The sequence below is a fragment of the Erithacus rubecula genome (genome assembly GCF_903797595.1).
Source record: "Erithacus rubecula genome assembly, chromosome: 5".
Lineage (NCBI taxonomy): Eukaryota > Metazoa > Chordata > Aves > Passeriformes > Muscicapidae > Erithacus > Erithacus rubecula.
In genome coordinates, this window is record NC_136687.1 from 19,997,976 (window position 1) to 20,011,721 (window position 13,746).

General features: G+C 34.9%; 1 protein-coding gene across 1 annotated transcript in view; it reads right to left on the reverse strand.

Annotated features, from left to right (window-relative positions):
• Positions 1–437: 437 nt before the first annotated feature.
• Positions 438–13,746, reverse strand: part of ARAP2 (ArfGAP with RhoGAP domain, ankyrin repeat and PH domain 2) — a 116,966-nt gene continuing 103,657 nt past the window's right edge. Inside the window, exons 30-34 of the mRNA XM_079305527.1 lie at positions 12,913–12,995; positions 11,477–11,512; positions 10,931–10,994; positions 6,492–6,620; positions 438–3,278 (exon numbers count right to left, since the gene is read on the reverse strand). Of these exons, the coding sequence (XP_079161653.1) occupies positions 2,928–3,278; positions 6,492–6,620; positions 10,931–10,994; positions 11,477–11,512; positions 12,913–12,995 (663 nt within the window). The 3' untranslated portion in view covers positions 438–2,927. The remainder of the gene's footprint in view (positions 3,279–6,491; positions 6,621–10,930; positions 10,995–11,476; positions 11,513–12,912; positions 12,996–13,746) is intronic.

Consider the following 13,746-nt stretch of genomic DNA (forward strand, 5'->3'; position numbering starts at 1 on the left):
AGAAATGTATTTTTTTTAACATTCTTACTGATTTTTTCTGAAAAAAATCCATCACCTAATCCTGACAAATAGCATTTATTCAATTACAATTCTCTAAAAATTACACTTTACCAGCCCTCAATATGGCATAGGAACAACAAAAGATCAGCAGCCACTAAGATATTGCAACAAACCACATTTATTCTGCAGGTCTTAGATCAATCCGAAACGTGTAGTGCAACAATAACCTGTTGGATATTTAGTTCAAAACTTTGATACCCACTTAAAATAATTAATTGCAAATTTAATTTCTACTACCCCAAAAAATTTTTATTTGTGTTAACACTGTAACCATTCAGTGTGCCTCTGTGAATGTGCACATAAATTTGTGCACACATATGTGTTTGCATATGTATACATACAATGCCAAATTTAAATACATTTCATTAAACATCTGGATTTTCATGGCCTGTTAGCAGCAGTTATACAGATATTTTACCTGTGACATGGTTCTGAAATAGAACAAGTGTTTCTGCATTCCTTGAAACCAATAAAAATACACAAACTATTTTCATCATGGATATATTCACTTCAATGCACAAAACCCTTCCACTGCTCCATTTATTCCATTAGTGTAGTGGCTTAAATTATGCATGAGGCTTTCAGCAGTGAAGTGAATGTCATTCTTAAGGTCCCAAAAAAAAGTTAAACAATATAAGAACCATAACTCAATACTGAGAAATATCTGCAAATAAAAGTACAACTGTAAATAGTACATTCAAGTCCAGCCTGACAGAAAAGAAAGCAATTTCTCCTGCTGGCATTAGGGCCCAATTCAAATCAGCATTTAAAAATGTGTTTATTAACATTAAGCACCAGCTTTAATCAATACAATTTTAGTTCAGGCTGATATGCTTTCTTGAGACAGGGCCTCAATGATTAGAAGAGGCTCAATTGCAAAGGCAGCAAAATAGTTAATAGTACACTGGGAAAATTAAAATCTACAAACTTGTTTCACTTTTAACAACTGGTCAAATAAGGTATGTGCAAATTCTGAAAGACTAGACTTGCTTTGTCAGTGCTACATTCCAGAATACTACTATAAAATATTTGAGTTTGATCTCATTTTCTCTGTGCTTCCTAGCAGAGTTTCCAGATACATTGAGTCACTCATCTAATTTCTTCAATCAAACAAATTATTTTTCCAATTAAGCTGCTCTATGTAATCAAGAATAGAAGTAAATGATGTGAGAAATGTTACAGCACCTGTGGCTACCAAAAATAGAAGAGGGAATAAGTGAGCACACTGCTTCTGTGCTTCCTCTCTCCTACTCCAAGAGATCTGGCCAATTCCAATCAAACACTAAAGGCATCAGTAAGTTCTTAAAAAACTGGTGAAAATTTGTGGCAATGTGACTAGCCAGACCACAAAAGGGACAGCAGCAAAAACAAGCAGATGCTCTCTTTAATGCCTCCCTTGAAGCAAAGGTGCCTTCTGAGCTCATTAGTGCTCTGGTCTGTTGGTCCTGCTGCTCACCCAGACAGCATCTACAACAGCTGGAAACAGCCTCAGCACAGCAGTGCCTGTTGCCATCCAGCTGTTATGGAACAAAGTAAAAGCAGAAATCTCAAGGGATAAGTGAAGATAAAACCTATAAAACAACTGAAAATTATTTTGTTCCTTGAACAGGTTTTGTTTTGAAAAGAACTGCTGAGTTATATATATGAGGAGCTCTGTGCCTAAAAATCGAACTAGCTGTTCACTACATCACTATCTTCAGGAACTGCCACCTACATACTCAGAAGGCAGCAAGGGAGGCTATTCTCTCAACCCTGGGACCAGCCCTCATGCTCAGAAGAGCAGTGGTAAAGTTGTAGGACAAGCATTTCCTAGTTTCTGCAATAGAATACTATTTACCTTTGTTCTCGTGGTAAAGCAAGGGATAAATCTCTTCCCCCATTTAGGATTTGGCACTTCTTAATAGAGTGTGTTGGTACCATTCTCATTTGTTTGCATGGGAACCATTTTTTCTTAAAGGAATTAATTTCTCATTTAAATATAAATATTCATGGGAGGTCAGCAACTGTGTTAGCACCAAGCAAGCTCTATCCAAAGAGCAATAAAAAGCCTGCCTTTGTCACCCTGAGCTGAGCAAGGCCTGTTTAGAAAAGTACTTCAGCCCACTGAGATGGGCTGTTCTTCCAATTCACATACCCATTAGATGTTGAAGACCTTTTTTTTTTTGTCCTCCTCAACACTCTCATTACTTAGATGTGATAATCAGATGCACACCCTAGAGACACAGTTTCAAGATACAAGATTAATACATTGTCTCATCTACTACATTTTTCTTCCTTTTGATTCTTTTGCATGATGCCAAATCAGAGGACAAGTCTATGGAAGCAAATACTAATTATCTTTTTAAATAAAAACATACAAACAAAAACAACACAAAATCAATTTCAAATCAGATATTACTAATTTTTATAGTGTTAGACAATTAAAAATACTGCAGGCCAATAGTATGAATTTCAGAGTATATCTTGTCTTTTAAAAATATCTCTCCAGTATTTAAAAGGTGGTACAAAGTATAACCAAAGCAAAAGCTTATAGTTCTTAGAATCCTTATATTAAACAAAATCTGAAACAAACAAGAACAAATAGACAAAATCCTGGTGTCCTTGCACTGCACAGAAAAACTTCCAATCTGCAGGAGTTTCACATAATCAGTTCTCCCAGTTCAGTCTTAAATTACAACATGGGGCATACACATATACAAAAGCAATAGCTGCATATAAACAAACTATAGTTCCTTATTTCCTCTGCACTGTACAAACTACACATATCAAAACAGACTACTTTTGAATAGAAAATACATACATATATATACATATAAATAAAACACGAGAATATATATATATAAGGACTACACTTCGGGCTCAGGAAATCAGCTGGAGGTTTCATGAAGTGCTCTGTTCCTCTGCAGTACTGTGTTTAGTTCCTGGATCACATTTGATGGCAATTTACTATCTAGTTCCAAAGTAGTTTTGCTTGTTTTGTTTTTGTTTTTCTTCAGTGTCTTATGTGATTTTTGGTGTAATTCAGTCATCCCTGAGCCTGCATCATCCTCAGAAATAAAGTTTCGATGTTTTCTTGCATGAGTTCGGACTTTTTCCTCCTTTCTTTCCAAACACTGTGCCACAATAGATGCTTTTTCTTTTAAGTTTTTTCTTTCTTCCAGAAGTTCATTATCATGATGTTCACCAAATCTTGATTTTCCAGTCTGCAGTATGATATTCTTACCAAACAAGGAAAGAGAAATAGGTTCATTCACACCATATTAAAAACGTTTAGAATGCAATTTTTGCTCATTAGTTCACATATATTTTAAAGGAAAAAAAAAATTACTCAAGAGCTGAGACAGTAAAGTCAGTTTTAAATTACCACATTTGTCCTATTATCATTTAGTAAGCATTTTTAGTGAGCAAATTCTCAATTAGTGATACTTCTGAAATTTACATAATTTATGCACCATGCCAATGAAGAAATTTATTTTCATATAATCACAACTTGATTTTTTATTCTACCACACTAGACTAAATTTTAGTGTTTTACAGAAGATCCATATACTCTTAAAGACTTACAATTGTTTGATGGAATGAATACAACTGTGTATATTGCAGTTTTGATAATATAATGACTGAGCAACATGAATACATGAGAGATAATTTTAAACAATCACAAACATTTTCAGCAGCTATTAAATACTAACTGATATGTTAGAAAGACTGGCTTCTTTTTCAATTTACATATTGGGCTGTTTTCAAGTTCTTAAGCCATACAAATTAAAGGCAAACCAGATGCTACATCTAAATTTGCATTATTGTATTCTGGCTACTATGTTGGTGTGGCAGTGGATAGAATATTCCTTTTGTGCAAAAGTCTGGTAGTTCTAAAGGAAATTTAGGTCCTGGAATACTTCTTTAATATAAGGCATCTTTCTTGACAATCAGAAGGTGGAGAAAGCTGAGGGAGACTTTGGATCTTTTTGTATTTCCTGTGTGGAACTTGTTCAGTTTGACTGCATTTTTATAGCTTTATTTATCCACAACATATAAGCAGCTTGGTCCTTGGTATCTTAATACCTCCTATATGATAAAGCAAACATTAAAAACGACTCAAAGACTAGGAAGGAGCTAGTTTAGATACAAAGAATGGTTTGGGCCCTCTTGCAAGCATTTCTTGTATGATCTATTATTGTAAGTCAGTGAGCTATTTGATCATGCTTGAAATAAAAGTGTTTTCCTAATTCCTCAGTCTTCTTGTATTTTGAAATAAAATCAAATACTTACTGCAGATACACAGAAATACACTTCTATTTCAATTAAATAATTCAATATGAGAAATATGCATATTCTAAATCCACTATTGTCATGTGCAACAAGAGGTGCAGATATAACCAAAATGTTTAGGTTCTAGTTGATATATAGGATTCTCAGTTATTGAGTCTTTCAAACCTCTGGTATTACACATTTATCTTGCTAACACACAATAAAACTGCTTCCAATGGGGAAAAATCAGACATACATTTCAGCAAAAAATATTAATATTAAACTCAGTTTATGGGTATCTTTGAGCTTATAATGATCTGGGGCTTTTCCCCCCAGTCATCTTTCTCTCACAAAGATATCATTTTTTTCACTGTTTGGAAAATTTTCAGTCTTTTTTCCTGCCTGTATAAATTGATGACATTTCTACTACAAGTTTATACATTGATCTGCAAATAGACCTCCATTTTCCATAAACCAGCATCTTTCAGAAAATGCATCTTCCTGGTATTACTTTCTAATGCTTTAAAACAGATATTCTTGCATGTTGGAGGAGTACTAAGATTCTTGGAAAAACTGAAGGCATGGCCTCACAATGGTAGATCTTTTTTTTAACTGACTGTTAACTGCTGTGCAATATTTTTCTAAATAAACCATATCATACACATACTTTCTACCACTATTTTACTGTTCATTCCAGTTTTAGCTTTTGATATAAAAAAAGCTTTAGTTTTTATTTTTCATTATGTATTTTTGTGTTAACCTTCTTAAAGTATGCAAATACCTTTTGTATAAAAATTCTATAGATCTATCATGGCATAGATAATAAAGACTGTAGATTTCTGATTTTAAGTTTAAATGCAGCCCTCCTCAAAACTGCATTGTACAAAACATTAGAGTCCCCCTAATATAGTAAATTATCCATAAAAAAATAAGATATACATACAGTACTAAAAGGCATTAAGGATTTTTTATCATGAAGCTCAAAATCCAATAAAACTTTTGTCCTAGAATGTCTAAATTTGTAATCATCTCAAAGAATGTACTAGAGGTTTCAAGTGTACTTGCATAAAGAACAGGTAAGAAAGCCACCTAAGGGTTATGAAGTTTTTTGACTGACAAGACCTATGATTTACTTTCATCAAAGAAGTTTGAAAATACAAGCATTAGAAAGAATTCATTAAAAATTGTAAAAATACTTTTTGAGAGAAAATTTAAAAAAAAAAATTAAACACAATACAAAGGTTTGTAAACAAATTACAAAACTCATATATTCACATGATTTTATACTCTTTAGTTAGGCAGAGCAGAAATTCTTTCTGGAAGAAAGTGTAATACAAGATGGAGTTGTCTTTTTCATAAATCACTATGCATCAACATGTTCTAAAATGTGCAAGAAATTATACTGCTGCAGTCAGAGTACCAAGCTGTTGTTTCAACAGCTACTGCTGCAGTCAGGCTAGTTGCCACTACTGTTCCCAAGCAGGAAAGTGCCTCCACTGATTCATCTCAGCTGGGAGCAAGGCAACTAAGTTCTCCCCACAGGCATCAATATCTCTATGTGGATACCAGAAGATACTCTCAAGCTAATATGATAAGGTTCACACATATCACTTGTGCATGTAATGCAGCAACAAAGCTCAGCCTATTCAAAGAGCTGTAACTAAAACATCTTAATTCTTCTTTGAGACTAATAATGGTATAACTTAAATGTATCTAAGTTAGTTCCATCTGAGCTTTTCCATTATATTCACAGAGCAGATAATTAAAACAGTGCAGATATTTTAGATGGAAGATATTGTAAGATATGCATGCATGACAGTTTTCAAGGATCTTACTAAATAAAAAACTCATACTTTAATAATGTGCATAATATTTCTAGCTAAAAGTCTTATTTATTCCTAATGAACAATCTCTACTCAAAAAAAACCCAAGCACAAATATAAGTCCATTATTATTTACTGAAGAGCCAGAGAGGTTATACAAGTTGAGACTACAATAGCTTTTCTACATTAAATTGTCCTCAATGACAATTTTGTCCTTTAATGACAAAATATTGGAAGAGGCATTGATAATAAGAGCATCTGCATTTTACATTTATCCAGCTCTGACGAATTCATTACTGGACTACGTATCACAGCATTGTGGTTAGAAGTTCTACAGAAAGTTTAAATCCCACTTACTTCTGTATTCCCTCTGATTTTGTAAGTGTTCTTCTGATGAATGGGAATTAGTGGTAAGCCTCTGATCATTGGACTTTTAGTTATAGACTGTTTTCTTGCTTTTCCAACAGGTGGCCATATATCTGCATGCTGAAGAACAAAATGATTCCTTATTTTCCATGTGGAATTCCATAAATACACAAAATTCTTTGGTATGTAAAACTCCCTTGGAAAAAGCTATATACTGCACATTACCATGCCCTCCTCTTGTGGGAGAAGGGGAAAAAAGACTATGATGCTTAAAATTATGTTAATATTTCTTAAGTGCTGCATGATGTTGAATATCTCTACGTAATTGTCATGTATCAAACATTTTCCTTCCTTAATATTATTCTCATTATCCTCAAAAAAAAAGGAAAATATTATGAATGTGGCATCATATTGACTTGTTTCACAATTTCTAAAATCCACAGAAGCATGCTTGCAGGAATCCCAACAAATAAGATAAAATTACCTCAATGTGCAAGCGTTTCAAAATGTGTTTCTTGTTGAGGTTCAAGACAAAGTGCAAGGTACAACATCCGAGTCAAAACAACCCCAGGCAGTGCTGTAGGCTGGGGCAGAGTGGCTGGAATGTGGCCCAGTGGAAAAGGACCTGCTGAACAGGAGCCAGGGTGTGCCCAGGTGGCCAAGGAGGCCAATGGTCTCCTGACCTGTGTCAGAAATAGTGTGGCCAGCAGGACCAGGGCACGGATTGTCCCCCTGTATCTGGCACTGGTGAGACCACACCTCAAATCCTGCATCCAGTTCTGGGCCCCTCACTACCAGAAAGATGTTGAGGTGCTGGACCGTGTCCAGAGAAGGGCAGTGGAGCTGCTTGATTCCAGTTTTTTCCCAAAAAGGGTAATTAGACATAGGAATGTCACCTGTCACCATCTCTGGAGGTGTTTAAGAAAAGACTCCATGTTTCACCATGGTCTGGCTGACAAGGTGGTGTTAGGTTATAGCTTTGACTCAATGATCTCAAAGATCCTTTCCAAAGTAATTGATGCTGCAATTCTGTGAAAATTTGTATTAATAATTTAGAGAAAATAATTGCTGAACCTATGATAACAACATGTGTTATCCAAAACATAATCTACAAATATGCAGATCTGGTTTCAACAGTAGTCTTTGCTTTAGCTCGACTGAAATAGGTCAGTTTTAAGTTTCACTCTGAGTGAAAAAAAAGACTGGGAAGAAAAGGGAAGTAAAAAACCATAAATTACTTACTGAACATTTCAAATTTGAGCACATGAGCTCACAGTCCTGGGGTAATAATGGAAAGCAGGAGGACAGATTTAAGGACAAGGTATTTCCAGAATATTTTACTGAAAAATCATCAACATGAGATTCTGTGAATCAAAGAGAATATCCAAAGCCTACAGCTAAATCAGCACAACTTTGAAGGAAACTGGCAAGCCAGGACTGCAAATTCATGAAGCAAGTCTCTCCAAGTCTGTATTAAAAAAAAAAAACAGTTGTGGAGCTATGATCATACTTGCAGATGATCTGCAAGTAAAAACAGCATTACCATTAAAAAGCCATCAGAATCAGTGATCATTCACTCATGATGGCTGACTAGAAATTGGAAGCCTTGATTCCAAATTTAGAAAAAGTATTTTATAGACTTGTACCTAGATGGAGTAAAAAAATTCTCATGCATGGTGTGACCAGGGTGACGCAAAAGTCTGTGATAAGATTTCTCTCCAGTGACCATTAAGAACATTTTCTTCCAATGAAATGAGAAAGTATTATGTGAAAGAGCAGCTCTTGCCAACCAAAATCAGTTTATTGTGGATCAAGATACAGCAAACAAACGCAATCCAGAAAGTGATGGAGAAACTTTAATCAGCTTCTGAAGAAAACTGTCTGCCTTAATTCCCAGCAAGCCTAAGGAAACCATCCCTGTCAGTTAAGCAGCCTGATTTCCCTCTTGTGCCTGTAACATTTCTTAAAATAGAACTTTGAGAAAGTATATCAGAAATACTAGCAACGTATTAGACCACATAAAAAATGTATTTATTCATAGTTTTGACCCCTCTGTTCAACTGCACCTCAAGGTAGTATAATGTACCTCCAGCTCCAGCTGATCAAAGGCAAGGAAACTGGAAGAATACTGTTGTGTCCATCTTCATACTAATTAATTACTTCCAACTATATGCTATGCATGCTCTTAAGAGATTTTGTACAGAACTATTATAGAATTCAAGAATCATGCTTTTCAGGATAGGTTTTGCATAGAACTAAAAGAAACATTGGTCCTACTTCAAAACACTTAGTACATACCAGGTTGAAATGGAAGATTAATAACCTCTGGATTAATTTGATCCCCTGTATCAAAGTACTCTAGTCACTAGACTTCAGCAATATCTACACTTTGTTATTTATTGTTATTATTCTGCAATATTTATACTCCAGGAATAAATACTATCAGAAAACAGGAAAAAATAGCAAGAGTACTACAATCTTACTGATATTAATAAAGTTTTATTCTGCTCAAGCACTGAGGAGCACAGTAATATTGGATTATGTCCCTTTTAATGGCACAAGATCATGAAATGTCAATTTCTTAATACTTCAAAACCAATTTTACACTATTTTTCAATTTCCAATCTAAGTTATTCCACTGGAAAAGATGTGCTGCCTGCAGTCTCCAACGTATTTTCAAATACAGTGACAACATATACAGTAAAAAAACAAACTGACTTCCCTGAAGATGATCTCAACTTGAAAATTCTAACTAGAAATAACCTCAGTTGACATTTACAGTTTTCCAGTTTAGAAATGGGATAATGTGGCAATAATTGTCTGCTGCTGTATGCTACAAGACTTTAGAGCTCTTATGGCAAGCTTTACTAATATGAGGCATGGAATTTTTAAGGAGATTTTTTCCATAAGGAACTGGTAGATTGCAATAAGGACAATACACTAAATCTGCATTATTACCACATAATTTCTCATGTAGTTTATAGACAGACAACTTTGCTGATATCCAGAACACTGGCAAAAAATAAAGAAAAAATTAAAAAAAATCTACTATTTCCACAAAAAAATCAAGCCAAACCAAAAATCCCTTTCAATGTTGTATTGTTAATTCACTGCACTATTCATTCATTAAGAAAAAATGAAAATTTTTAAAAATAATAGTATGATTTCGTAGCACATTTCTTTAATGTACATGAAATGATTTTTTTTTTTTTTTTTCTGTTAGGAAGAATTATCCTGGACATTGAGCAATGGCTCCCAGTTTTTTATCTATATTGTCAAAGGAACATTCTACATCTGTCTGAGCAGAATCCTAACAGACTGTCCTTCATTGTGATTTTATGTCAAAAGGACTTCAACAGTTACCAAGCTTGCATGAGTTACTTCTAAGTTTCCTATATCAATAACCTCTGAGCCTATTTGCTGTGACACTGCTCATGTTATGCCCATGAGATGTATGCCAGCAGTTTCCATAGAAACAACAATAGTCACTTCAGTTAGGGGAGCTGAATAAGACAAGAATTTGGAAGTCTTTCTTTCAAGGTATCCATTATACTTCTAGCACTGCTATCTATGAAAGTCAGATTCTGTTTTAAAAAGCTGCTAAGTCTGTATTTCAATAGTCTTATGCTCAGCCTACCTTATACAACACAAAGCACCCAGGTAATCATAAATCTAGCAATGTTTATTCACAGTGATATCTTGCAAAGCTCCTTGAATATCATGGGAAAAAGGAAAATATGACAGAGATACAAAATCCTATTAAAACCTTAAACTATGTTCCAGTCTCCTGTCAAGCTGAATTCTTCCCATCTCGCTTACTTCCACTTCTCCAGTGTAAATATTAAACTGCATTTCTTTGAATGTATTGTATGCCACTCAAACATATACCCTCCTTACAATGCAGCAAGCAGAAGAATACTTAATTTAGGATAAAACCTACCCACACAATGAATAGTCAGTGTTAACTAAGCTAACCTGGATACCAGAGAAATAGAGCCATATTGGCACAGCTCTTCAACAGTCTAGTTCCACTGAGCTTTTAAATATGATGCCCTTCTTTCATGACTATTTTAGCAGCATCCAAACTGGTGAGCAGAGAAATAGCACTCAGGTATTGTGGCACACAGAAACACCCTTTAGGCCAGAATTTCACCCACAAGAGCTTTCTGCAAAGGAAATTATTGTCCTTCCTTACTAAGCTTCTCTACAATACAGCAGGGTGGGGTGGGGTGGGGAGATGATGCCAGAATCTAATATTCTTGCTCACTCTCAAGGCACTCAGTCTTCATGGGCTAAGACACATATTTTGGCCTTTTTTTTGCATGAAGTATTCCAGAAACTTTGGCACTGAACCTTATATATAACGCATGCATATTCAATGGGATTTTCATAACAGCAGAATATGCTACATTTTTCGATCAGATTAATACCTGTGCCATAAAAATACTGATCATCCACTCCATCTGCACATCTTGTCCATCACAGCATATATACCTAGAATACAATACATAATTAATATCAAAAACAATGGAGACTCCTGTTACAGATAAACATACTAAAGAATAGGCCTCTAAACTATCTCAAATATTGCTTATATTAATTTATGCTGTCTATATTTATCATTAATAATCCCCCAAAAAATAGGAATATATAAACACTTCAAATTATCACTTTACCTACTTTGAAGACAATGACTGTGCTTTATTTTAAGCACATGAACATGATTAAAATCTGACTATATGACTATGACTATAGTTTGCTCTTTGTTCACAAAAGGAAACCAGACTCCTAAACCCAAAATACGAACCAAACGTATCAATTAAGTAAGTTTCTTTACTTAAAAAAGCAGAAATAAAATTCAACATGAAAGCAAAATAATGCCCATTAGTTTTCAAACATTCTTATTTTGCAATTGAGTATTTCAACAAATATTAGACATTGAAGTTAAATCAAGTGTGTGTTTCATGTTTACCTACCACTGGTGTTTTTCAGAAAATACTGCAAGTCCCCAGCTAAAAGAAAGAAGATTTTCAAAAATTAGTTCAATAAACAGGGACATATTTCTCAAACTGCAGAGATTAATTACCTGTATATAGTCCTTTTAATTAGAAAAAATAAATTTAAGTTGCAAAGTGTAAACGTGTACTGCAAATCCAGAATAAAGTTGTGGTTTTGAGGATGGATTTTGTTCATTTTCTCACAATTGATTCACAGTTAATGAACTTTCTGTTCTAGAGAAAGGGTTATAGCAAAGCACTGCAGATGACAGCTGACTATTGCCTCATTTTTGCCGTGGTTGTGCTTTCTAAAAGGTGCTGAAAATAAAACTGCCTGGTAAAGAGCCCACTAGAGTGTGGAAGTCACAGAGAGAAAAGAGCTATGCTGGTATTATAAACAAAGGGAATTGCATGGTTTTATAGGGATTTAATAATTGCTAGGGTAACGAAAAGGGAGTGGGTGCACAATGAAGCCTCTGAGGTGAAACAGACACTTCTGGAGATCCAGAAGAGACTTGGTAAACTCTGCTTTTGAAAGTAGATTAAAAATAAACCTCAAGGCAAAAAAAAAAAAACAAAACAACCCTGCAAAAACTTATTTACATAATCTTTTTATTTCTATTTTGGAGTAATATTTTACTCATTCTGCACTTGAATTAAAAAAAAATAAAACAAAAACTACACAAAAAAGCCACCAATTTTTTCTTTAAAATGGCTAAGCTTTGAAATTCACAGACCTTTTCGAGGTGTTTTGATTTGGCATCTGTAAAGGAAAAGTTCGAACAGATCTGTTTAAAGGCTACAGCCAACCTAGTCTCCCTCTGGGATAAGATCCTATGTGCATTGTCTCAGTATCTCAAAGCTTTGACCGAACAAGAACTGGAAACATCTGAGAAAAACAGGTGTCATTTTTCACTGCTCTTTTCCTGAGAGATAGTCACTGATGTTTGCAAAGGGCACTGTAGTCTTCAGCTAGCAGAAACATCAAAATAACAAAGATCCTGAAAAAGGAAAATCCTTTGCTGAACAACAGGAACTGCCAGTAAGGGCCATGACTAGCTGTTTTTTTCTTCTCTCATTTTACTTGGTGCAAGGAAAGTGTATCCACCAATGACATGCAGGACATATACCACAAAACTAAGTGAACTAGGAATGACCATATCCACAAGAGATAATAAATGCACTTTAGATTACAAAAAGCCAATCAATAAAGTAATTTCCTAACACAGATTAGTTAACATGGAACATGAAAACAGATATAGGGACAGAACAAATAATATTACAGGGGATAATTTAATTCAGCACACTGCTATAGGCTTCTTAACTTTTGCTTGTTCCACAATGTTAAGTGCTACTCTTTACTGATGATACCACAATACTTTTTACACAGTGATTATTTTCTTTTCCATTCTTACTTTGTTGGTGGCTTCATTTTCTTTTTCACTCCAAGATAAAGCTTCAGAGAATTGACAGGCAACACTTTTTCAGGTTTGTTAGCCTGCAAATAAAGTAAGATTCAAAATATTGTATCAGGAATGTGCCAAAGAGAAAATGCCACATAACTGATTACACAGATCTGTTTCCTCCATGGAGTGCACCCCTCTTTTCTAGCAGATCATTAAAATACTTTGTCTCTTTCTTTGCCATTAACAGTGTACCAATTACTATTGCAGGAAGCAGACTGATTAAGAACTTAAGGTTTGCGTGAAATCACAAAACTGAATAAAGAAGATGTGGTGCTATATATGAACAAAAACTCTTGAAAGAAATACAGGAAGATAGGAAATGGGATTTCCTTCTGTTAAATAAACTGTTCTATGGAGTCATGAGAATTTTCTTCAGAGAATGGTTTGGGTTGGAAGGGACTTTAAAGATTATCTAATTCCAATCCCTCTGCCATGAATAGGAATATCTTTCACTAGTCTAGGTTGCTCAGAGCCTAATCCAGCCTGGCCATGAACACTTCCAGTGATAGGGCATCCACAGCTTTTCTGGGCAACTTGTTCCAGTGCCTCACCACCCTCACAGAAAAGAATTTTTCCTAATACCCAATCTAAACCTACTCTCAGTTTGAAGACATTCCTTGTTGTCCTCTTGCATTACACTTTTCTAAAACATCCCTTTCTGTCTTTCTTCTAGGTTCCTTTCAGGCACTAGAAGGCCACAAGTAGGTCTCTTCCAGGTGGAACAAACCCACTTTTCTCAGCCTTCCTTTGTAGATAAGGTGCTCCATCCCTCTCATTGACCTG